At 40.0% G+C, this 24,775-nt stretch overlaps 1 protein-coding gene and 1 long non-coding RNA gene across 7 annotated transcripts in view; one reads left to right on the top strand and one right to left on the bottom strand.

Moving 5' to 3' along the window:
* The window catches only part of PDZRN4 (PDZ domain containing ring finger 4), a 248,861-nt gene extending 233,718 nt beyond the window's left edge, over positions 1–15,143 (top strand). For all 6 annotated transcript variants that reach the window (XM_054056313.1, XM_054056312.1, XM_054056311.1 and 3 more), the window contains 3 exons: positions 2,596–2,697; positions 6,043–6,159; positions 12,996–15,143. In XM_054056313.1, coding sequence (XP_053912288.1) covers positions 2,596–2,697; positions 6,043–6,159; positions 12,996–14,522 — 1,746 coding nt within the window. In that variant the 3' untranslated portion in view covers positions 14,523–15,143. The remainder of the gene's footprint in view (positions 1–2,595; positions 2,698–6,042; positions 6,160–12,995) is intronic.
* LOC128850931 (uncharacterized) lies at positions 204–23,754 on the bottom strand. Its single transcript, XR_008448174.1, has 3 exons — positions 23,564–23,754; positions 6,915–7,042; positions 204–645 (listed from the first exon to the last, which is right to left on the bottom strand). It is a non-coding gene; the product is annotated as an uncharacterized LOC128850931 (long non-coding RNA).
* Between the last annotated feature and the right edge of the window lie 1,021 nt (positions 23,755–24,775).

Genomic DNA, 24,775 nt, shown 5'->3' with positions numbered 1-24,775 from the left:
CCTGTTCCTTCCCTCCAGTCTTTTCATTTCTGCAAGAAATATCTCTGCTGAAACCTGTATCTGTATCTCTTACTTTGGTACCAGCTTTGGGAATCTAACTAACACAACAAATTTTGCGAGCTGGCTTACCAAAGTGGAGAGGAAATAATTTTAATGTCAAGGTTCACTCAAGGGCTGCTGATTTATCCTCTATGTAGCTAGGAATGTGAAAATGTTCACAGGATGGTGTTTCCCCTCAGAAGACACAGGCGCTGTGATGCAAGGGCAGTGAGTCCCTTGGTGGGAATCGGGGTGGCAGGATGACGGGACCACATCGTGGGGTGCAGCTAGGAGTGAAAAAGTCTTCTGTCTGACAGTGGCAGTGTCTTCTGCATCTTTTTATAAAGTACATACTGAAGAAAGCAAACACGATATAATGGTATTTTTACCTTTCAAAAATCAGAAAAAAAACTTGTTCATTAGACTAAGTAGAAACAACTGTCGTTCCCATTCTGTGCATTTCAGATAAACAAAAAGAGAGTAGATTTGTTTTCTGTTCCTTGCCTTTCTTTCTAAAATTTCTGATTGAAGTGGAGCGTCAACAGCAGTTCAGGCAAACATTCTCCAGTTAATAATAAAATTCATTTCAATTGTGAGTAAAGACTCCTGGGGAGGAAGAAAAGCATAGGTAATTCTGCCATCCTTTTGTAGACTGGAGCATTACTTTAATGTCAGTGCTGATATATTGCTATGAGTTTGATCATTAAAGTTAACACCCAGAGAGTTATGTGGGGTTTACTTTCATATTTGAAAACACATTGACCCTCTATCTACTCTTATTGATGAGATAACTCAGAGAAATAGAAGGTGACAGAGCCATCATGGGGGGATTACACTGAGGCTGGGAGAGAGCAGGATCCTTGAGTGTGGGGGCATTTCATGTGGGTGGTTGATGGCATCAGTTAAGCCTGGGGAGAGGCACTCTATTTTGGGTATTTCTTATGACATTACTGCAGTTTTCCTGATGTTTTTGAAGCTGAGACTGTCCCCTTCTCACTCTTACAAACCTTGCACCTCTCTCATTACATTCACAGTCTCCTTAAGCGTCTGAAAACACCCTGAGTATTTTACATCAGATGTTACAAAACCAGGGGACAAGTTTTTTAAGTCCTGGTGAGACTTGTCTAAATGCCTGCTGCTTTTAAGCTGTGAATTTCTAGGCTGACAAGTGCTGTCTGTGCGGGTGGGATGCTCTGGGGCAGGCTGAAGTCCTGCTTGTCCTCCGTGATGGTGCAGCTGCTGTGGGGCAGACACCTCCAGGCTGTGCAGAGCAATCAGGGCCACCTCTGGGGTCCAAGAGGAGCAGTTGCTCAGTTGATTCAAGTCCCAGAGCCACCAGCATAGCTGAGTGTGTTTTGCACAAACTGGAGATCTACTCCTGGGTCTCTGTGGCTCTTGGTCTGGTTTTTGCGTTAGGGCAGCTCTGTGTTACCAAATGGCTGTCTGGTCTCCAGCAGACCACAGCTATCCCTTAATTTAAGCTTTGAAGGGTCTCAGAGATTTTACCCATTGCTGGTTAGATAAACAGGGTACACTGGGGTTTTCTTTGAACTGAATTAAAGCTGTGTTTTTGGGTCGAGGCTTTTAGGCCAAACATATGTGAAGAAAAGCAACTTTCTCTTTACTTTTCAACCAGGAAGTTCCTGCTGCTTTGAAAGCAAACCCTTACTGGATTTTATTTCCCCCAAATATTCAGATCCTTATGTCTTCCAGTTCTGTTTTCACCGATTTCCAAATAGACCAAGTTTTTTTTTTCGTTGCCACAATGAGAATAATCCACCACTTTTGCTGTGAATTGGACAAAACCAAGTGGGTACGGAAAATAGAATTACTATTTGATTCCCTCAGTAAAGATTTTTTGATAATATAGACGGTGTTTGTTACCATGTTTGTCCATGATTACTTAGTCATGGACATCGCTGTTTCAATGAGGTGTCAGAATAGGACAAAGGTAGTGAGAAAAGCACATTGTCATTGGAGAACCACTTTTATTTTGATTATCCCTTTGTAAGGGGGATACATATGTTTTGTGTGGTTCTGGATACTAAGCTGTCCACACAAATGTGAAATGATTAAATGGAGCAGCAATAAGCAGTGGCCTGTAAGTATTGCCTGGTGAGAGATAATACTGTAGCTCTCTAATTGGCTCTCTAGCAGCATACAGTGTGACTGATTTCAGCTGTAGCATTACCAGTCTTGCTTCCACCAGCACTATTATCTCAGACTGACACTTCCATTACTCTGAACAGAGAAAGATGAACGTCACCTGTCAAAGGCTGGTTAATTGTGTTGCTAGATGTATGTTACCAGGGCGCAGGTTGGACATTTATGAACATAACTGCTTCCTCTGATGTTTGCCATCCTTCAACGATCGATATAGCTCTTACAGTAAGCGCATAATTGAGTGAAGGCACTTACCGCAGAGGGGCTGAAGATGAGCCCATTGCATGAGTTTCATTGTCCATACATTCAGCACAAATGAGCTGATACCTGCCCTTTATTGTGTGTTGCTTTGTGGAAATAGAAACTAATGTGCCACTTTCATTTGTTTTCCAGATAAATGGCCAAGATGTCCAGAATCGGGAAGAGGCAGTGGCATTGCTCTCCAGTGAAGAATGCAAGAAAATTGTGTTGCTGGTTGCAAGACCAGAGATGCAGGTTAGACTACATAGATGCACTGAGCCAGAACCCAGGTTATACCATACATTCACTGTCACTGGAAGTCATGAACTGTTGAGAAATAGGAATGCCAAAGTTCCTGACAAAAGAATAAAACAGAAAATTGCAGAACTTTGCCCCTGTTTAGCCAACAAAGAAAATAATATGATATTACTAGGGCTTCTTTTCCCCAAACTAAACAATTCCTTTGCGGCAGACAAAATAAGCAAGTATAGAAATAAAGCCCACAGCACTAATATGGTATTAGTAAAATGTGAAGTAGAACTTGAAAAATATGTATTACTCATTAGATGATTCTTATTTGTTCTGGAGATAAATTTCCCATACTTTCCTCAGACATTGATATGACCTTATGCAGAGCTGAAGTTGGTCATTGGCTATGGCTTTTCTTATTCTGTGCACCTACAGGCAGGCATGTAAACAGTTCATTTATGTACCAGTTATGGAACTTTGACTACAATGCCATTCATCAAACAGGGATCTAATTGTTTTCAAAGCACACTGGTCACAAAAACCTGCTTGCATGTGACAAAATGTGTTTTGGAACATACAATTGCATTTTAGAAACGTTTCTATGGTCTTAAAAATAAAATTATGATGATGTCAAGAATCTTGCTATGCCAAGAATTTTTTATATCATTGCAGGGGGCAGATGTTAAGTTGATCATCAGAATAAAGGAGAAGTAGACTGGAAGAGTACTGTTTGTACTTCCCTTTATATTCTGTTTATAGGCCATTGAAAGCAAAAAGACATTATATTGTCACTGTTCTCTCCATCTGCCAACAATTCAGAGTTGGTTATGTTGCCATTTATCTCTCATGCTATTGATCTGATATTCTCAGTCTTGCTAGCTGCATACTCTGTGCAAATTAAATTGAGTAAGTGTAATTCAGTGCCACTTGGAATCTATACTTGAATACGGTAGTTATAAAAGATTCACAATATCAGTATTCATTTCCTTTATGTTTTTCAGGAATCTAAACAATTCCCATAAAACTGATGACATAGTATAGCAAAAAAAAAGCCATGCATCAGTTTATATTTCAAAATTGTAGCCCTCACTGACTGTTGCAGAAGTTTTCAAAGATTTGTTCCAATGTTATTCTTCCTATTTTTCGTGAACATTTTGTTATTCAGCAGGGAACAGAAACCTACCCACTTTTAAAAATACATGCGCAGGGAAAAGTCGTTCCCTGTATTTGTATAGACTGGTCAACATGAAAAAGTTACTTCAATATGAGATAAGGAATTACGTAGCTGTACCAGTACAGCTTCCCATAAGCACGTTCCTTTCAAATTATAAAAGTGTGTTTTGGTTTGTGTTTGGGGCTTTGATATTGGGGTTTTTTTTGTTTGTTTGTTTAATTTGTGTATTTTAAGAACATATTCATACAAAACTGAAGAAAAATCCAAGGTATGTCAGAAATTAGGCTGTCCACAAACTGAGTTTCTGCTAGTTGTGTTGCTTTGACTCTGGTGAAAGACAGCAGTATTAAACAGGCTTTTATTTCTAGATAGAAGATAGTAATGGCAGTGTTGCAGTCTTAAAGGGTGACTGCTGAGCACGTTCATTTGGTAACAGGGAAGAAGACCCTCCCTGACCATTTATTTGCACAGTGAATACTAATGAACAATTAAGTTTTGAAACAGAGCACTGAAGGAGCACACAGCCTGTCTAATGTATAAGCAAATGATGCAAGCATGTACATTCATGTGTGTATGTACACACAGCATATGTAGGGCTCATGTATACTAAGCCATATATTATTTTTATTCTAAAAGCTGTAACATAATGTAAACATTCCATTATTTAGTTATGGGGTCTGCCACAATCAAAGCAGCAGATATGATCAAGTGATATTCATCATTTGTTCTCTAGATTTGTTCATCTCTGCAATTTCCTCAAATAAGGGAAATTCAACTGCATTCTTTATGGTAGAGCAAGGCTGTGTTCATGATTTCTTTGGGGGAAAAAAAAGGCAAATAAGACAAGTAAACGAAACTAGTGGCCAGTAGCAGATGTTTCAGACAATGGTTTGGAAGTCCCATTCAGCACAAACATAAACATTACGTATACCCAAGAAAAGAACCCTCCTGGTAATCCCAGACTGTTAGAGACTGGCTTTGCCAAGGAAAATGGTGAAAGGCTTCTGTTCTTCATAAGAGGAAAGAGTAAATTGGCATGGGCAAAAACACATGAGACTTCATGAAGGAAGTGGTGTTTCCTACCAGTATTCAGCTAGAAGTACCACACAGCATCAATCACTGCTTGTGTAGCTTCGAACAACTACTTGCTGGTTTGATGTAATTTTTCTTACTGGCATCTGTGGCCAGAGCTCTCTTGGCTTCGTTTAATGCTGAGACTTTTAGCTTTTAGCATCTGTTTGTCACCTTCGTCCTCTGGTTCCTTCACCAGCAACAAATCAACAAATATTTCCTTCTGCTGTGGTCCCATAGTTATAGCCAGGAGCATCACTGACCAGTATTTTCTTTTTCAATGCAGTGTGCCACCTGGCAAGGGATTACAGATACAAATGGATGTGTGCCACATGCACAATGAACGACATGGGAAGAATAGCATTTTAGGCCAGGGGTGCCCGTTTTATCAGTTTAGAAAGATGTGAAGGGTGCAGAGTGGGTACAGGGCGAGGATGTATTCACCTGACGAAACTAGCATCCCCTTCTGTCCTTTTGCAACATAATCTTCACCAAATGTCAAAGTATTATTTTACACTCGGGGAAAAAATATCAGATAAGCAGGCACACCACGAGAACAAAAATAACAGTCCTTCAAGTCACCACATCTTTCTGTCACCCTCCTCTGTCTGTTTATTTACCTAGAAGATCAATTGGAAAATGGTGACAGAAATGCAACATGAGGTTTCTATTGAGGTGGCGGCAGCAGGGCACAGCACTGGGATGGAGGCTTTTAGAGGAAAGAGCCAGTTGCCTCCTGGCCCTATTAGTAATTTTGCTGCTCTTTCAGTGTGAGGGCTCTCAGCGGTAATGAACATGACAGCTTCAGGATTATGCGCTGCGGTTTTCATACCTTTTGAAAGGAAATAATGTCTATGCTGTGCTGTCTCCTTCATTATGAGAGAAAATCAGCCATACTGTTTAAAGCATAAAAGGCATGAGTCCCATTTTTTTTTTAATCCTTCTTTTTCTTTTTCTCTTTTTGAGATATGAACTCCTACCACCTGGCTTTCTGAAACGAATCATTAAGATAAAAAAGAACTAGTCAAGCATTGCCTTTTGGGTTTACCCTGTTTTAGCATGCATCCTTGCTAACATACTATAATGTACTAATATATTCTTTGCAGCTGGAAGAAGGGTGGCTGGATGATGAAAGGAATGAATTCTTAGAGGAGTTAAACTTGGAAATGTTGGAAGAGCAGCATAATGAAGCAATGCAGTACACAGCCAACGAGATGGATCAGGTAGGACTACTAGTAAATATATCATTTAAAATTTTGCTAGGTATATGTTTTCAGTATCAGGGAATGAAATGGTATGCCGTAAAATGGAGTCAAAAGCTTTGATAGCATTCTGTCTCTAAAACGATGTGAACTCCAAGACACAGTAGGTAAGGAAAAGGAGAACAATAGATGCTTAGGCCCAGTGTCACACGTTAGCAAACAATTTAGGAGTCTGTAGTAAGTACAGATTTCTCATTTTCTCTAAATTCTCAGAATATTATTGGTTTCCTTCTTAATTTCTGAAATGTCTGGGGTTTATGATGTCGTATTTTATGTCATTTTTTTTTAATGAACTGGATTAGTGTAGCACATAGAGCTCCAGGTTTAGATAGATGCCTCTCTTGCTGTATGCAAGTGAGGTGTGAGCCAGCCTTTGCACCAGAGAGCTTGCAAAACAAGATGGAAGAGGTGTTTAAAATAAACAACAGGTGTTTTGGTAATACAAGTGTATTTTTCTTACACCGACAGCGCACAGCTCAGCATTTGTTTTGTTAATGGAGACAAATAAGCTTATTGTTAGTGTAGTCTCAGCTTGTTGTTATTCCAACTTTTACTTGCCCATATGTGCTGTAAGCAGTGTGACTATGGCAAAGGTCCATGTGCATCCCCAGCCATACAGTTTCATCAAGGGATGGGTCTTTTCAGTTGTGCTTTATTGTGGCAGGCATAAGTGACCTTATCCCCACCTGCATCATATGATCTGTCAGTATGCATACCTGGGTGGAGCCAAGGAATAAAAGCCAACTTCATCTCCTAAATGCTGTGTACTCCATCCACAGAAATCTGTGACGTACGATTTTTCCTCCATTCTGGATTGCTCAGAGGCAGAGCCTGAGGCATTTTTCTTTGAAGTGAAGAGAGGGGAAGAGACCATGAGAGCCTTTCTTCTTCTGGAAATCAGGAAGCTTATTTAGCTAACAGGAGACCTGGCTTCAGATACCTCAATGTCTGGTCTGCATCAGGGGCTTGAACATGCATGTAGCCTGCTTTCCCCTTCACCTCCCCTCCAGCCTTGATGCCAAGCTATTGACTAGCTGATTGCTCCGATTAAAGCTATTCACTGTACATAAATTAAATATTCATTTGGACAGAGACACTGACGGAATAATTAAGTCAGTTATCTGGACTATGATAGATCCGATTACAAATCCTTACTCTTATAAGCATTTAATTATTTACACAAAGTGGAATAACTCCAGGGTCAGAGGTGAAGTGAACCTTGCAACAGGATTTATAGTGGCCTTTTAGTTATGACTCTCTTTTCCAGGCAGTGATCCAAGCCTTAGTTTCCCAGGTTGAATGTGCTAACTACTGCACTGCTAGCTACTTTGAACTGATATTTGGCATCTTGTTTAATTTTTTAGACACAAATTTTATCTTGGATAGCAAAAAATTTCCTGTTGGAAAGAACACTTGTGCTTTTCAAAGCAATTTACTTCGCATAGTGACATTTTCACAAAAACCACCACTTCTGATTGATAGAAATTCTTGAGCAAATCTATCTACAAACCCCTACTAGCCCCTCACATGATGTGTTGGGATCTCTGAAATCACATCACACTTGTGACCTTCCACTCCCAAGTTCTTGTCAAGCCTTGGTTTTTTCACTGAATTTGAGTTGTGAATAGTGTTAATTATTGAACAGTGGTGTTCTGTAAAGTGGTTTCATAGAACCCATTGTGATTGTTTATTTCACATTGGGATCTTATATTAAGGATACTTCCCCCCCCCACCCCCTTCATTGAGATTTCATACTACTGTAGAAGAGAGCTATGTTTGAAAAAAATATGGTCACTTGTGCTCTGTTGGTGTCTGACTTTGGATTGCTTGAAGTAATTCTAGGACAGCAAGACATTTCGTTGCCCTTCTGATGAGTAATCGAATCAACCAAATGCAGCTTGGTGTGTAATGGCGCATCAGTAATTTGTGACAGCTGCTGTCTATCTAGACTCTATGTAGTGACTTGGCAAGTCAGAAAACGGTTTCTTTATTTCTTGTTAGACTGGGAAACGTAGTAGTTTCCAAAGGTGAATCACATAATCCATCAGGGCAATGAAACTGCTCTCCTTGTAGCTGTCAGTGGCCAAACTGAGTATCTTCAGCCTCCTTGGCTGGCTGTGAAGATCTCATTCCAACCACAGCCTAAATTTTTGTGAATCAGAATACAGTCCTTTGGCTTCATGATCATCTGTCATCATGAATCTTGCAAACTGCAGGAATGAATAACATGCTGTAAGCAGAATATCTTTCCAAATACTAGTCAGTTTTACAGAATGCCATTTTAACATTTAGTATGAGTTGTCACAGAAAAATTTTGTTTAGTTTGTAGTAGAAGAATTAAGTAGACGGTTGTATCTTTTCTATATGTTTTTGAGCCACCTTTTAAAATTTAATCAAGAATTTTATCTTCTTTGTATAGAGTAGTCCAATAAACCTTGAGGAAAGATGTAATTCTAAATTTTTTATAACTCATTGTATTCCTTTCCCTTTACAATATCACGGTTCATTGTGCAGCAGAAATAACTTCAGAAGAATACTGTACGTTTGCCATGCAGAAATTCTTATCGGTATCATGGAAAGTATCAAAACCTATTAAGAAGAGAAAAAAATGGATTGAAAAAATTATTGAAGTTCATTCAAAGCTGAAACACAGTGGAAATACTGAGGGAAAATTCTTTTTTGAGAGAGGCCTGTTTTAAAAGAACAGCATTGTTTGCAGAAGAGCATTTTTGCTTTTAGTGTGCCACTGAAATCAATCTCAGTCTTCCATCTTTGCTGGAATATCTAGTGGTTAGCCTGATTAGTGAGATTTCTCTCAATGTGGTCAGTCTCCTTCTCACTGTGAGAGACTGACCAGAAAGCCCAGCAGCTACATTTATTAAAACCTTCAACTGAATCTAACTGCCTTCAGACTTTAGTAGCAGCCTGGGTTTTAAGTCCCAGTATACATCATAAGTTGTAAAATCAGAATAGAATGGTGTCTGAATTCCTGCAAGATTAGCCATTTTATAGGCATGAATGCTTGCTGGAGCTGAAATGCAGAATCTTTTGAGGTTCATTTATTGCTTGATTGTACGCACCGCCGGGTTTGCCTTCTCGTTATCTGAGTTCTCACTGCAAAGATGAGGCCTAAGGAGCCCTCTGGTATTTCAAACAGAAGTAATTGTAGAAGAGATTGACAACATCTATTTGAAAACAAGTACTTTGTTCAGAATAGAAAATACTGACAAAAGTAATGCACTGACAATCGGAGACGATCTTCTGTTTTTCAGAAGGGACTTAACCTGGAATTAGGCTTGCTACCTTTCAAAATAAAATTAAAATAATCTCATGTTGTAAAGGACTGCCCAGTCTGCACATTTATGAGCTCTGGCAAGCATGACAAGTCTAGAACAGAAATGCCAGCTGCTACATTACTTTAGTCACAGTAGAGTTTTTTAAAAAGAATTATCTCAAAACCATGCAGTACAGCAAATATCTGTATTACTTCCCATTTTCTTAATTTGAGTAGCTGCAAGTATGTACATAATGGGGAAAGATTTAATGACTTGTGAATGTCTGCTTTAGGTTGAGAGGAATCCGATTGTACAGGGGCTTGTTTCTTCCTGACAGAGAGGGGAACCCAAAGTGACTACCTGACATTCAGGTGCCTGTACTACAAACACTTCCATTTGGTCAGATCAGTTCTGCTCATCTGATTTCTGTTAGACTGGAAAGATGGAGTTTGCTTTGTTTACATCTTTTCTGTGTACTTTAATTATGCATAGTGCAACTTGAGTACATGTCAGCGTATTGTATTCACTCAGTCTAAACCAAGTGGACGTTGAAGGAGCAAAGTTTAAATCATTGATAAACGTGGTGTGGAAGACAAGTGCTGCTAATTCTGAAAGTGTAAAAACTCACTCAAACTGTAAAATCTGTTTCAACACCTATACAATAGGGTTTTTTTCAGAAGCGCTCAAATATATGCTTTGGTGGTGTGGCACGCTGCTGGAGACACCAGAGGAAGCATCATGGAGCTCAGCTACTGTTAGCTATATAACTGTGCTAACACAGTATGAATAAGCCACCTTCTTAAGGTAGTCAGATGCGTTTAATCATATCAATGCAAGTTGTGCTCTCTCACTCATCCTCAGGACCAGAGAGCAGATCCTGGCCCTCCTCATTTGCTGATGTGAATGGAGATCTGCATTTGGGGCAGGCACCCAAATTCCTGGCTGTTCTGCAGCATGGCCTTCCCAGTGCCTGGTGGAGTTTTTCTCCCCAGTGTGAGTAGTTAAATATTTCCCAGAGCAGTGAGAAACTTGGGTGACTCGTTGCATTGGCCAGGGCTTGCAGATTCCAGACTGGAGTCGCTTCTCTGCTGAGAGATTTAGGGGCAGAGGAAGTCAATGCAAGCTGGAGCAACTTCAAAGCCAATGAGGGAAGAGACCAGAATAGCTTATGTAGCAGCACTCACCTGGAGGAGGTAAACTAGGAAATGCAATATTAAACCTAAATCTCCAGCACTCCTGGTGAATGCACAGGCCACTTGACTGGTTAGAGTGCTCTTCTTTCTGATAACTCTTGTTTTTCATGAAGAATTCTCTAGCCATTAACTTTTTTCTCTATGTAAAATACGACATCTTGGAACTCTTACAAACCAGGTGATGTGGGAAGACATTGCACTCCTGTACTCCTGAAAATGGAACTAAAGTGTTGCAGCCACTTTGGAGAAATGAGCCTCATTAAAAAATCTTCCATTATAGTTTACATTCCTTCACAGCAATGAGTAAACTGAGGAAAGAAAGAATAAATGAACGATAATTAAGAACAATTCTACAACAGCTTGTTATTTAGAGTGCTATATCATATTCCTTCTCCCTGTGACAAGATACCCTTGTTTGCTTAAGTGGTTAAGTAGAAAGATCTGAGAAGATCTTAGATCAGGAGAGCGCGTACTGTTGACTGTTAAACTTGCAGAGTTTTCATGGAAGTCTGGTTTTGTCCACTGCCATTTCAAAATCTATTTTCTACAAAATTCTGACGCTACAACATCAGGAAACATTGGGTCTTTGCATGATCCCTTGCATAACACTGAATACATGCTGCCCGTGGTGTTTAAATTCAAGGGGAGTGTTTCTTCTCGTGGGGCGAGAGAGAGATGGTAATTGGCACATTGACAGTGTGGCTGCCAAACCTACATGAGAATTACCCATTTTTTGTGTGTTTTGTTGTCAGCAGTACATTGTATGTGCAAAAGAATGAGTGTGAAATGGATACTGCGATTTTGAACAGAATTTTTCCTTTGCGGGTCTTGTCTGACAACAAATTGCTAAAATATCTTTTCAGAAATCTTTAACTACTCTGTCACAGACACTGAATTCTCCTGGTGGTGTGTTTTTCTCAATATTTATTTTATTCCACTATTACATTGTATTTTGGGGGTGGACATTGTTTTTTGTTTTTCTGAGACTAGGCCATTATTTTTCCCAACAACTGAAGAAAGGAAACTAGTTGAAGAGTGTGTGATCATGAGGTACACATGAAGAGAGGAGACAGGATGAGATAGGAGGCACATTTTCATCCTGTTTTACTGTCAAAGTAGAGAAAAAGGGATGACAGTGGCTGCTCTGTATTTGTTTGCTTTCACTGGGTGCACTGTACCTTTTCTCTCCCTTGCTTATTACTACCATTTTATGTAATTATGCGATTACATCTCCTGAAAGAGAAACAGCATTTGATCAGTACTATGTACGTTTAGATTTTGGCAAACAAGTCATATAAATTGCACTCTTTATGATTGCACTGTAAGGGGAATAGAGGGGAACACGAGAGGAATTCTTCCTTTTTCCCTGATTCCCACTAGAAGGGAAGAAACAGCTGCGTGGTCCTAGTTGCCTAGTTTTCAAACTTCTGCAGTTTGAAAAATAAAAAGCGTCTGTCTCTTCAGAGAGGTATTGTCGCATATTCTTTGAGAATATAAATAGGTTGAGAATATAAACAGGTTATGTACAATGAGTAGAGTGTGAATTAAAAAACAACAGCCTAAAACAGCTTGACATTATGCCCACGGGGAGCACTCAGTGTTGTTCTGCGCTTAATGGTAAAAGGCTGGTTTTATTTCTAAGGAACATAAATTCTAACTAGGGAATAAAAATGGTCTCCAGGGTTGCAACAGAGAGAGGTCTACTTAAGCAAAATCCTACAATTCAAACCGAACAGTCTTTCAGAAAAAGGTGACTTAAAACAAGAAGTGTGAGAGAGGGCCATGTGGAACAGGCCAGCACTCTTCGGGCTTCAACCCTGCCCATCTCCATGGAGGAAAAAAGGAGTTCACTGATTAAAAGAATAAAAAAGCCCCACTGATGAAAATAGTCTTTCTACACCCTTTTAGATTGGCTGCTTGCTCTGCTTTTCTGAAGGAATACTAGTATTGAAAGTTTTCCTCGAGTTTGAGAAGATTTTAGGTCTACCAGTGTCTGGCCATCATCCAGAATCAAAAACAGTGCACCATCTGGTGATCATTATCTTTAAGCACTGCAAAGTGATGGCTTAGCTACAGAGGGAAATATTTCTTTCTGTACTTCAGAAGATATGTCACTAGTGCTATAATTAATCTACCTCACTCAGTATGGCCACTACAGCATGACTCTCAGAAATGTTTAAATGCTATGAGCAGCAGGACTATTGTTTAGTGATCTGTTTTAATTTGGCTTAAATCAGATCCCAGCTGTCGAAGCAAAGCAGAGCTGGAAAATATTCTTGTGTAATATGGTCTGCATTTGATAGTCATTTTGGTTTGCTCTTTTTTTTAGCCAAAGAAACATGAAGAGGAGGATGGCACGACAGACACTGCAACCTCATCATCCAACAATCATGAGAAGGACAGTGGGGTGGGACCTACAGATGAAAGTCTGCGTAATGATGAGAGCTCAGAGCAAGAAAATGTGCCTGAGGAGCAGAACAGCGCTACCCTGCAGAACAAACGGGAGCTGGGTCACAGCCAAGATACGTTAGGAAGTGTTGAGCTCCAGTGCAATGAAAGTTTTGTGTCTGGGGAATACATTGAATCTGATTTCATAGGAAACCCAGAAGAGGAATGTGAAAGGTTTCGACAGTTGTTGGAACTGAAGTGCAAGATTCGAAACCACGGGGAATATGACCTGTACTACTCGAGCAGCACGATAGAGTGCAACAGAAGAGAGCAAGATGGAGTGGAGCATGAGCTGCAGCTACTCAATGAGGAACTGAGGAACATTGAACTTGAATGTCAGAATATCATGCAAGCTCACCGGCTCCAAAAGGTGAGGGATCAGTACGGAGACATTTGGGCTTTACATGATGAAGGGTTCAGGAATTATAACACTAGCATTGATGTACAAAGAGGCAAACTGGATGACATCATGGAGCACCCTGAGAAGTCTGACAAGGACAGCTCCAGTGCCTACAACACGGCTGAAAGTTGCAGGAGCACTCCGCTGACAGTGGAACGATCCCCGGATAACTCTCTCCAGAGGATGATCAGCATCACCAACAGGAAAAACCTGAGGAGCACAGTTGTGTCTAATCAGTCATCCTCAGGACAAAACAACAGAGAGACAACCTTAGCCAAAACCAAACCCACTGAGCAAAACAGTGCTGCTGAGGACACAGTGCTGGCAGCAGAAAGTGGCAAATTCACAGATCAGGAAAAGCAGAGCAGTGAGCACATTCCTTACCTGTCTCCATATCACAGCTCTTCTTACAGGTATGGGAATATACCTGCTCATGCAAAGCATTATCAAAGCTATATGCAACTGATCCAGCAGAAGTCTGCTGTGGAGTATGCCCAAAGCCAGCTCAGCCTGGTGAGCATGTGCAAAGACTCACAGAAGTGTGCAGAGCCCAAAATGGAATGGAAAGTGAAAATAAGGAGTGATGGGACGAGGTACATCACAAAGAGACCAGTTCGAGACAGAATCCTGAAGGAACGTGCCTTAAAAATTAAAGAGGAACGCAGTGGTATGACGACAGATGATGATACGATGAGTGAGATGAAGATGGGTCGCTACTGGAGCAAAGAAGAGCGGAAGCAGCATTTGGTGCGAGCTAAGGAGCAGAGGAGGCGGCGGGAGTTCATGATGAGGAGCAGGCTGGAGTGTCTCAAGGAAAGTCCACAGAGTGGCAGCGAGGGCAAAAAGGAAATAAACATTATTGAACTGAGTCACAAAAAGATGATGAAAAAGAGAAACAAGAAAATCTTGGACAACTGGATGACAATCCAAGAACTGATGACACACGGTGCTAAATCCCCAGATGGCACAAGAGTGCACAATGCCTTTTTATCAGTTACTACTGTATGAACACAACTTCTTTCAGAGAGTATACTACCAGTTTGGGTAGAGTACGATTGCCTCGTTCAATGTGGCATTTTTATATATTTTGTGACTGTTTATAGTTTGACCTTTTTTGTAAGCAAAATTACCTGGTAATTTTTCATTTGTTTTTCATATAACGGTACCTTCTTTATCTAACAGTCTTTCTTTATCCTGCAATATAGTCATACTATTCATTTGTAGAAAAAAAAAAAAAAGAAAAGCAAAACAAAAAAAAGTGAAGAAGCCAATTAATTTCTTAACCTAGTACATATCCTTAAGTTAAGATCTGGATTTATTTCTCTAGTTTTCTTTTTTCTACTTTAGTAACAATACAATACCAAAACAAAATGCTTTATACTGTATCCTTGGCTTAAAAAGATTTAAAGTTTTACATCTTAGAGTGTGTCTGTTTATAAATCACATGCCACATCCTATCGTATAGGAAAGAAGGACATTTTTCCAACAACACATTGTACAGTCCATTTAATCTGTAAATTGCAATTGTATTTGTCCAAGTAAAGTGTAGGTGGGCAATTCTCCTGTGTTATGTAGTGGCATTGGTGATGTAGCTGGACAATATGTGATAATTGTGAAAACAAAAGAGAAATAAATTATTGCTTATCTTTAAGAAAAAAACATGTCAAAAATTCTTTGATTTAAATTGAGCATTTGCCTTTAAAAGATGAGTTGTTTCACAGTGTGTAGTTTTTACAACACACAGAGATTTCAGGAACATGGGGGACAATTCCAAAGGCTTTGTTTTATGAATTAGGTTTTCATTTTGCAGTGTACATAGGACTGAGTATCCTGACTTCTTCTTACCTGCTATTAATAGTTGATTGAATGATTCATTGATATGTTGCTGTGTTTTGTGCTGTGAGACATCTACTGTGGGTCTTTTCTCCAGCTGAGCTGTTTGCTGTACACAGACAAGATGTAAACAGAGCACATGCCTCTAACTTTGAGCCAAATCTCATGCAAGAAAAACCAGCGGTGGCTGTCACTGGTATTTTAACAGAAGGTGAGTTAAGGAGAAATAAAGAATGAAAGGCATCTAAATGAGTGAAGGGTTTAACTTCATTGTCAAGGCCGCATCCAAGTCTTTTTAGAAGAGTCCCAGTGGGAACTAGCTGGTGCTCGGGAGCAAGGGCAACTTGCCGTCTTGGTGCCTGATGGAGTCCTTGTCTCTCCATGCAAAAGAGGCACTTCAGCTGCCACTGAGGCATCTTCTGAGCTGCTGCTGCTGGCAGCCCAGTGAGTTAGAGCAAGCTGAAATGACTAGTTCTGGGCAGTCAATGGGGTTGAAGACTTTGCCTAGTAGCTCCATTTTATTGTCCTTGCACATGACTCACAGCGGTTCCTAACTGATGGAAGTGCTTTTGATAGCAGGATTAGATGCTGAAGTCACTTGGCTTCAGACTGTAAAAGATACACTTCAAGATGCAGAAAGGCACATTGCAATATTTCCAAAGTTCTGGAAATCAATCATTCATTTTCTAACCACTTTTGGCACCAGTATCCATTGGCAGCGCTCTCTGCATCGCCAGGCATGTAAATACCATAAGAAATCTACTCCCTGAGTGCTTAGGAAAATTATGCCGCTGACAGTTCACAGTTTGATAATCAGAAAATTCTTCTCACCAGACTCACGGAAACATGATGCTAAATTCTCACTAAACCTGCAGCGGTTCATGTGCAATGGAGAATACTTCCACTGTTTCCTGTTAAATTAGAAAAAATGTGGAATCCAAGGCCGGAAAGAATCATGGGGTGGTAGAGTTTTCTTCAAGGGAATTGTCTTTGATCAACCAAAGTAATCTAGAAAAGTACACATTCTTTTTCTTGAGATATCAAAGCACAAAGAGATCTGGCCCTTTCCCTTGTTGAAGCCCAATGTTCCCACTCATAAAAACAGGTCTTATTCCTAATCAGAGTTCAACTACCATCAGCTCCCAATATGGCTACTGTTATGCATTTCCCTTAGGTACAGTATTTACTATTTTTTTTTCCATTTTTAAATAATGAATCAGAGCTTCTCTCAAACTATTATGACAACCAAATTCAGAGAACAACAAGAATCTTCAGAAAATGTAGTGTCATTATTTCATCACTGAAAAATAAAATTCATGTTTAATTCGAGAAAAGACCTAATAGGATGGTGGGAGGGGTGGGAGTGAGCATGTTGAGTGTTAGAGAATAAGTAGAGAAACAAGCAGGTTTTGTACAGATGATGTTTTAAGGGGCTGTAAAATGAAATCCACCCAAATCTGTGGAGATTTGTCACAATCTGGTGAGGGACAAAGAGGCAGTTGGGAGGTAATACAGCACTAGTGCTGGTGGCACACTGTAAAGTGGTTTATAGGTCAGTACACATGTACCAGATCCCAGCCACTTTCTGCCTTTTTCTTCACCTGCTGGAAACAGCACATGTCTGCCTAATCTGTAATCTGGAGAGTTTCCACCAGCCTATGATTTTCTTTCCTTTTTAACTCTGGTTATTAAGTTATTATACTTCCTTTCTGCCCTAAGTATTCTTTGGGAGAAGTGTGCTTTGTCTCGATGAAATGCCTCAGTCATTCCTGCTAGTGTGGAAAAAAAACCAAGCAACCCTAAAGCAGGGCTGCGAGGCCACCCAGGGTGGTGATGCAGAGGGGCTGAATAGTAGGGAAGTATTTCACTGCTCACTGCTCTCAGCTGGTTTCTCTGCAGGGCAGGACTCAGTGTTGCGCTTCCTCATCCCAACAGTTCTTTAGCAGTGAAATCCAAGGCTGACATCCCACATGCTGTTTATTCCTGCATGTACTTTTTTCCAAATGTCATAAATTTTAATGAGGAAAATAACATTTTAGCACCAAGGCAAATTAAAAGAAAAGAAACAAAATACATTTCCTGTTGTCATAAATCTTTAAAGAAAAAAGATTTTTCTGTTGTGAGGACTATTTTTTTTTTTTTTCATTTTAACGAACATAAAAATGCTTTCCAACTGGAACAATACCAGATTTTGCTTAGAAGGGTCACGTGCAGCTCTGAGTTAAAGAGCAAAAGTCATGGAAGGGAAGTGGCACAGGTGTGTTACCACACCACATCACAGCTAGGGAGGAAGTTAATGTCCCACTCATCCTCCCAACCCTGGTACCTAGCTGACACCAGCAGGAGGTAATTTTTTCCTATGAAGCCAGCAAGATAGCCTTGTAAAGAGTTATCTTATGCCACTTGACAATTGTATTGCCAGCTGTTTCTAGGAGTGTTGTTCACCATAAGTAAGGTTAAAATCTGTGGGATATTCCTCTCTAATGTAAGTATCCATAAAGGGGAAATGATATTTTCTGTGTAATTATGACAATAAGCTAACTCTACTGCATCAGGTTATTACGTTTTTCAAAAGGAAGACAAAAGAAAGAAATGGATAACACTATCTGAATTGGATGACAGCAATCAGAGATGAAATCTGATCTGTGCTTGCTGTATTGACCTGTAAGAGGGCTACAGAGATTTCAGAAGAGATGATACAGCAACTTTAGCATTATGCTTTCTGAACTTGTGGGGATTGAATTATTCATTAATACCATGATGCCTGACATTTTCCTTGTTTTTTATTTAAATAACGTTCATTTCCAACCCCATTTCTTGGTACAAATTATAGAACATCACCCTTGGTGCATGATGTGGCTTCAGTGCCAAAATACTTCCTGACTCAAGGCTGGAATTGCTCCAGTTTTTGTTTCACTTGGCATCTGAACTTCTAAGCTGATAATCACGAATATGTAAGTGCTAACTACTTTATTAATATCCATTTTATGGACCTACTGCTTTTTCAGAGCATTAAATGCTCTTGAGGAGCCAGGATAAAATGAATGTGGAGTTTAGCTAAAGCAAAACAGAGCAGCTGTCATAAATCTGGTGGTGTTATTCTCTGAGAGAGGCTGTTTGGTTAATGCTTGCTAGAAGAGAATGGATATTGCAGAGGGATCATGAGCAGGTTCTTTTTCTTAAAATGCCTTTTCTCTGAAGCTCATTTCTTTGTTCAAAGAAGATCATTCCCCTTGGATGGCTACTGTTGCATTTGTGAGGCTAAGCACTTTGCTCTACTTTTTAATTAAAGATAACTGCATCATGTATAGATTTTGCCCAGGTTTTCAGATGTCATTAATCTTACCCTATATGGACAGCTGACTGGCCATGGATGGCATTTCTGAGACCAGGCACAACTAACTAATTAGTCCATCTCATGCTGATATTCCCTGCTGAATGCTGCTTTCTTCAGTAAAGGTACAAAGATGTTCCAAAACAGTATCCTCTGGCATCCTCAAATCCAGAAACGACTGTGTCATCCAGGAGATCAGGGGTGTCCCAGCACAATGTGTATATTCAAGGGACCAGGAAAAGGCTGTCAGCAATGTTTCACAGAGAAAATGTATGCCTCCTCCCACTCCAGACTAGTTAATGGTGTAGATATGAGCTACTAACTTTTCTTTTTTGCATTTGGATTTTAAATTTGGTTTAAAATTTCAGCTTCCTGTTCATGTGGCACTTTTTCCTTCCTTCCTTCCTTCCTTCCTTCCTTCCTTCCTTCCTTCCTTCCTTCCTTCCTTCCTTCCTTCCTTCCTTCCTTCCTTCCTTCCTCCCTTCCTTCCTCCCTTCCTTCCTTCCTCCCTTCCTTCCTTCCTTCCTTCCTCCCTTCCTCCCTTCCTTCCTTCCTTCCTTCCTCCCTTCCTCCCTCCCTTCCTTCCTCCCTTCCTCCCTTCCTCCCTCCCTTCCTTCCTTCCTTCCTTCCTTCCTTCCTTCCTTCCTTCCTTCCTTCCTTCCTCCCTCCCTCCCTCCCTCCCTCCCTCCCTTCCTTCCTTCCTTCCTTCCTTCCTTCCTTCCTTCCTTCCTTCCTTCCTTCCTTCCTTCCTTCCTTCCTTCTCTCCTCTCTTTCTTTCTCCCTTTCTTTCTCCTTTCTTTATCTCTTTCTTCCTCTCTTCCTTTCTCTTTCTTGCTTCCTTTCTTTCCCTGTTTCTTCCTCTCTTTCTTTCTTTTTACCTCACTCTCTCTTTTCCTCTCTCTTTTAGAAGCAAGGCTTTTCTAAACTTAAAAGGCAATAAATATTGGAGGAGGGTTCACTATAAGAAGAAATGTTTTCCTCTCACAGATCAGTTTACCAGCATAAGTGGAAACCGTTGTCTGACTCTAGTCAGTTTTAGGTGATTTGGTTCATTTGGTACATTTTCTATGCCACTTGAAGCTCATTCTGCAAATGTCTTTGGCGACATCTCTGTATAAAGTGCATTTTTAAGCCTTGGAGGAAAGGAAGACCTTTATAAACATGTTCCTCTTGTTTGTGGGGCTGACAGGAACATACTCTGTATATTAAACTAAATGCTTTTATAATGAAGAGACTTGCTACAGAGAATTATGTTAATCTATGGATGTGTAGAGAAACATTTTGCTTTCTGCTGAATTTTGAGGACCTGCCATTCACCAAATCTAAAATTAAGAAGTAGGACATTGTTTCTACTCTCATATATTTTAAACAATTCAGTCCATAATTTTTCTGCTCTTACGCTTATGCTAGAGCAGATTAGGAAAGTGTGATTTGGCCTAGGAACAAAAAGGTAAGCTTCAAATATTGCAACATCATATGCCAGTCAGTTGTTGAGATTGGGTGTTGGTCATTGGACCTCATTCTCTGTCTTACTTTGCTTGGAAACATATGAAATGCAATAATAATTGGCATACTATGGTATTTCTTCTTCTAATACATTTATGAATGTGTTTAACTTATTGCTGAGCTCTAGGAGCAAATCAAAGCTGACATCTGGCTCCAGTGACAAAAAATAGAGAGCACAGAGAATTTTAAGTATGAAGTGAATATAGGAAACTCTCATCTTGACAGTGGATAAGAAGTGAAAAGAAAAAAATTAAAATTGCATGATGAGAGATGAAAAGGTTGAATTCACTGTTTTGACTACCGGACCTTGCAGGAAAGATATTTGAAGAAAGAATGAAATGGGAAGTTAAAAGGGCAAGTATCAGGTAAAAATTGCCACAGATCAAAATGTTACCTTTTTGCACTTCAAAAGCAACCCTCTTATTTTCATTGGTTATTTAACCTCACTGGCAATCTCTGCATTGCACAAATACTTTTGATGGCATGCAAAGTGTCTTGTTAATGGTATATAAACACTATACATTGAGCAGGTTGAACAGTATAAATATTCATGTCAGCAAAGACAAATATAAAAAGGATATTCTGCTTTGTCACCTCCTTTTTCTCCCCAAGTTTGGCACCTGGCTGTGTGGTCAGTGTAAAGAAATGCCTGTGGAAGACTGTGTTTTGGTCCAGGTAGAGGGAGTTCAAATGAAAGCTCCTTCAACTCGACAGTTTAATTTACTTCTGTTAAGCTCTTTAATACCAAACTTATCAGTTCTCTCTGTTAGGCATTAACTTGTTAAATGAGTCTTAATTATACATAAGCAGATGGAGATTTGAATTAAAATTACCTTACACTCGAGTGGCTTTAGTTCATTATAACATATCTTCCTCTTAATCATTTAGGCAGTCTCATCATCTTTCATATAGCAAGTTATTAAAGTATTCCAATTTCCATATTTCTTCAGATACATCCACCACTAAATGGCATGTAATACACATTAGTTGGTGACTTATACCATGCAAAAGTTAGGAAATTATTCATGTCAGTAGCAGTTTTAATATTTTTATGTCATGTGTATTATTTTATTTTAAAGGATTCATATTTACAGAATATCTTATATTTTACCTCATTACAGCTTTCAGTGGAAGGTTAAATGCCTCACTATTTTTGTTGATAAGAAAAGGAATAAGATCCACTCCAGTTTTTGCAGTCCCGTTAGTTGAGAAACAGAAATGGATCCAAAGTGGGTCCCACTCGCAAACAAGTGGATGTTTACTGGGACCCTTGGAAAGGTTTGAGAAGGACATGAAATTTCTTAAGGAAATCACAGTTATTCTCCTTTTCTGTTATCTTTCTTTAGCACATCATCATCTCTGGATTCTCCAGCACCAGGAAGATGCTCCTCAGAATTTGCCTAACCTCCAGAATTAAAAGAAAGTATAGCCTAAACGATGAAAGTTATTGAAAGGTTTTCAAGGCTTCAGTGGATATCACCTCACCTAACTTCAGTGACCTTAAAGTTGGGATACTAGTTAAATTAGTCATATAGGTTAAGAGTTTAAATTAACTCCAGGAATAGACAGGAGACACCTCCAAAAGGCAAATGATTTCCCTCCTAAGGAAAGATGTCCTGTGGGGAACACCTGTCCACCTAATTCAGGCTGGGCCTGAAAATTTTACATAGCTTTAGCTAAATGAGAAAGTCTATCTTGAAGTATGTTAATGTCTTTCAAAGGAGGGATAGACAACAGGTAACTTCTTTTTCTGCCTCCTGAAGATATGTGCTCAGAGAGTCATTTGTTTCTTTTAGACAGAGGGCAATGTGAAACTATTTAATCAACCTCTGCTATGTACCTCCTGGGTAAAATCAAGAAAGAATTGGACAAAAAGTGGCATTTAAGTTCCAGTAAGCAGTTTAGAGTAAGCAATATCATTCACAAATGAAAGACCAGTGGGACTTTTCAAAGATAAAAACATCCAATATTCCCTGCTGAAGGCAGCAGGATATTCTCAGCATTCCTTTAGGTAATACATTAACCAGGTATCTTCAGTGTCAAATAATGGGTCTATAATACAGAGATAACTCTGTTAGCTGGGTGATGGAGAATGACAGTTTGGCCAAAAAGCTGAGTCTGCACTGACAAATGCTGAAGCCATCATCCAGAAAAGTGGCAGGTCTGTGAGAGGGTCTTGTAGAAATAGGGTATGATCATTTACATGAGTATGTAAGGAAAATGGACTCACTGCATCCTGGGAGCCTCAGCAAGGCTCTTGAGCTACATGTCCATTTCAGTCCTCAACTACCCAGGAAGCCTTGGTGCACTTTAAGATGTGAAATTAATATGATTATTCTCAATGAATTCAAGTTTTGCTTCCTTGAGAAAGAGAGCATGCTGCTGCTTAACTTGCAGGGGGAGGTATCAGAAAAAATACCAAAGCTTGTGAGGCCCTGGGGAGCTGGAAATCTTGTCGAAGGGCAATTTGTCAATTTAGTGTGAGGAGTTTCCTGCACTCATCATTAAAAAGTGCAAAACCTAGCTTGAATATACAGCTTATTTGAATTATCTGTTGGTTCCTTCACATCTTTGCAAAGACTCTAAGGATTAGTAGTATAAAGGTGAGCAGAAAAGCTCAAATGAATTGTGAAATTAAATGCTCCTCCACTGAGATGTAAATGCTCTAAAAAATAAGCCCAAAGTAGTCCTCATTACCAAATCGTCTGGTAGGAGCCTGTCATCTCCTTTTGAGGCATTTCAGAAACTTTTATGAAAATAAGGAACTGGAAAGCTGCAAAAAAGCTGAGTTTCCTCTCCTGAAGAGCAGTGTCTGTGTATGTGTGTGAACACGCTTACGTGTGTGTTTGAGGTAGGGGTATAATCTCAGGAAGAAGGCATTATGGAGGCCAAGTGATGCAGTTTCTGCTTTTCTGGTTATCCATCAAAGGCCAGGCCAAGGATGCACTAAAGCTTAAGGAACCACGTTGTATATATGTGCTTTTTCCAGTAAAAAGCCATAAAACCATGACACCCTCTGTAAGGTGTACCTGAGCATCTGGTTGCTGACAGTCACCACATGCCCCTAAAGAGTTCATGCATTGTACAGACCGGCTACACATCTGAAGGTCTGGAAGATGTGTTTAAGCTAGAGTATCTCTTTAAAATCGTGTTTTACCACAAGGTGCTAAGCACAAGCTGCAATCAGTATAAAAGCCCAAGCTCTCAAATACTCTGTGAAATCAAGTTTCACTCAACCTATTATAATAAGAAAGGTAACAAATAATTAATGATCAATAACAAATTAACAGTAACAGCTTTAAAGGCAATGCATCTAATCATTACCACAAGAGAACAAATACAGTACTTAAGAAAGATACATCAGCAGTTGTCTTACTATCATCATCCAGATCCTCAGTCACTGGGGAGCCCCTTTTTTGCAGTGATGATTTGTAGTCTTATCCCAGACAACTGGGGTTCCTACGCAGTGTATCCACTCGTAGGTGAGGTCTCCAGCCATGGCTGTGAGGGGTCCAGCTTTTATCTTTGAATAAACAAACTACATCATGACAAAAATGTGGAGCCTCTGCCCCAGCTACTTACTGCCCCCCCTCCTGGCACAGCCCAATTCTACTGACAATATGACTGATACACTTTCTCACGCTCTCTGCACCAAGAATAGCACAGCACAATTTCACTGATAATAATAGTGTGAGAAGTTACAGTTTAAACCGTCTACATAGCAATGCAATATGAATCATCCATGGGTCACCTGTATCGTTTTAGGCCTGTCGATCAGGCCCTGTCACTGCAAATCGTTAGTGCTTCTGGTGGCTGTTTTTCCAGGGGTCTGTGGTTTTTTGAAGACTTTCTGTCTAGATACAAAAGTTTTTATGCAAATATCATGTCAAAGAAGTAAGAGAAGCAGTCTCTGCTGTGGCTGGAAGCCAAAGACAGGTCCATAATCCCTGTTTTACAGTGTAGCCACAAAGCTGTTTCCTGTGTCGCTTTGTGTAATGCACAGCTAGTCTGAATTATTTATGTCCATGCTGTACAAAATGATGTGCGTGTGGACTACTAGGATTTTTGGGAACACCCCTCGAGTTGACAACACCCTTGGGAGGGCCTTGCAAGGAGCTACTCTATCGTAGAGCATGAGATTTTGAGAACCATGAGGCAGAAATATTTTCAGCCTGCCTTCTGCAGGATGTCACAGCACAGGGCTGTTCAGTTGTGACTATGGCAGTGAAACAGAATTGAAACATGAAACTCCTTATGAATGTGTCCTAAAAGCTTTTGATGCGTGAGACCCATGCAGAGGGACAGGGAGAGGCCTCCATGAACTGCTAAGTTTGGGGCATGAGGAGTAAGGAGGAGATACATGAATGTGGAGGGGTGGGGGATGTTGCGAAGTCCTTTTTCCCCCCCTCATCGATGCTGAAGAATAGACATGGTGCAGTGTCTTGCAACTGAAAGATGGAAGCAGTAATCCCAGCACTTATACATGAAGAAGGTGATTTCTCGTGTCTTCTGTTACAAAGATGACCTGCACGGCTTTGTATCAAAATGCCAGGTTACACAAGGTTTTAGCTGTATGGAAGCAGCACTG

This window comes from Cuculus canorus, chromosome 1 (assembly GCF_017976375.1).
Source record: "Cuculus canorus isolate bCucCan1 chromosome 1, bCucCan1.pri, whole genome shotgun sequence".
Taxonomy (NCBI): Eukaryota; Metazoa; Chordata; class Aves; order Cuculiformes; family Cuculidae; genus Cuculus; species Cuculus canorus.
This window is presented reverse-complemented; position numbering and strand designations above follow the sequence as displayed.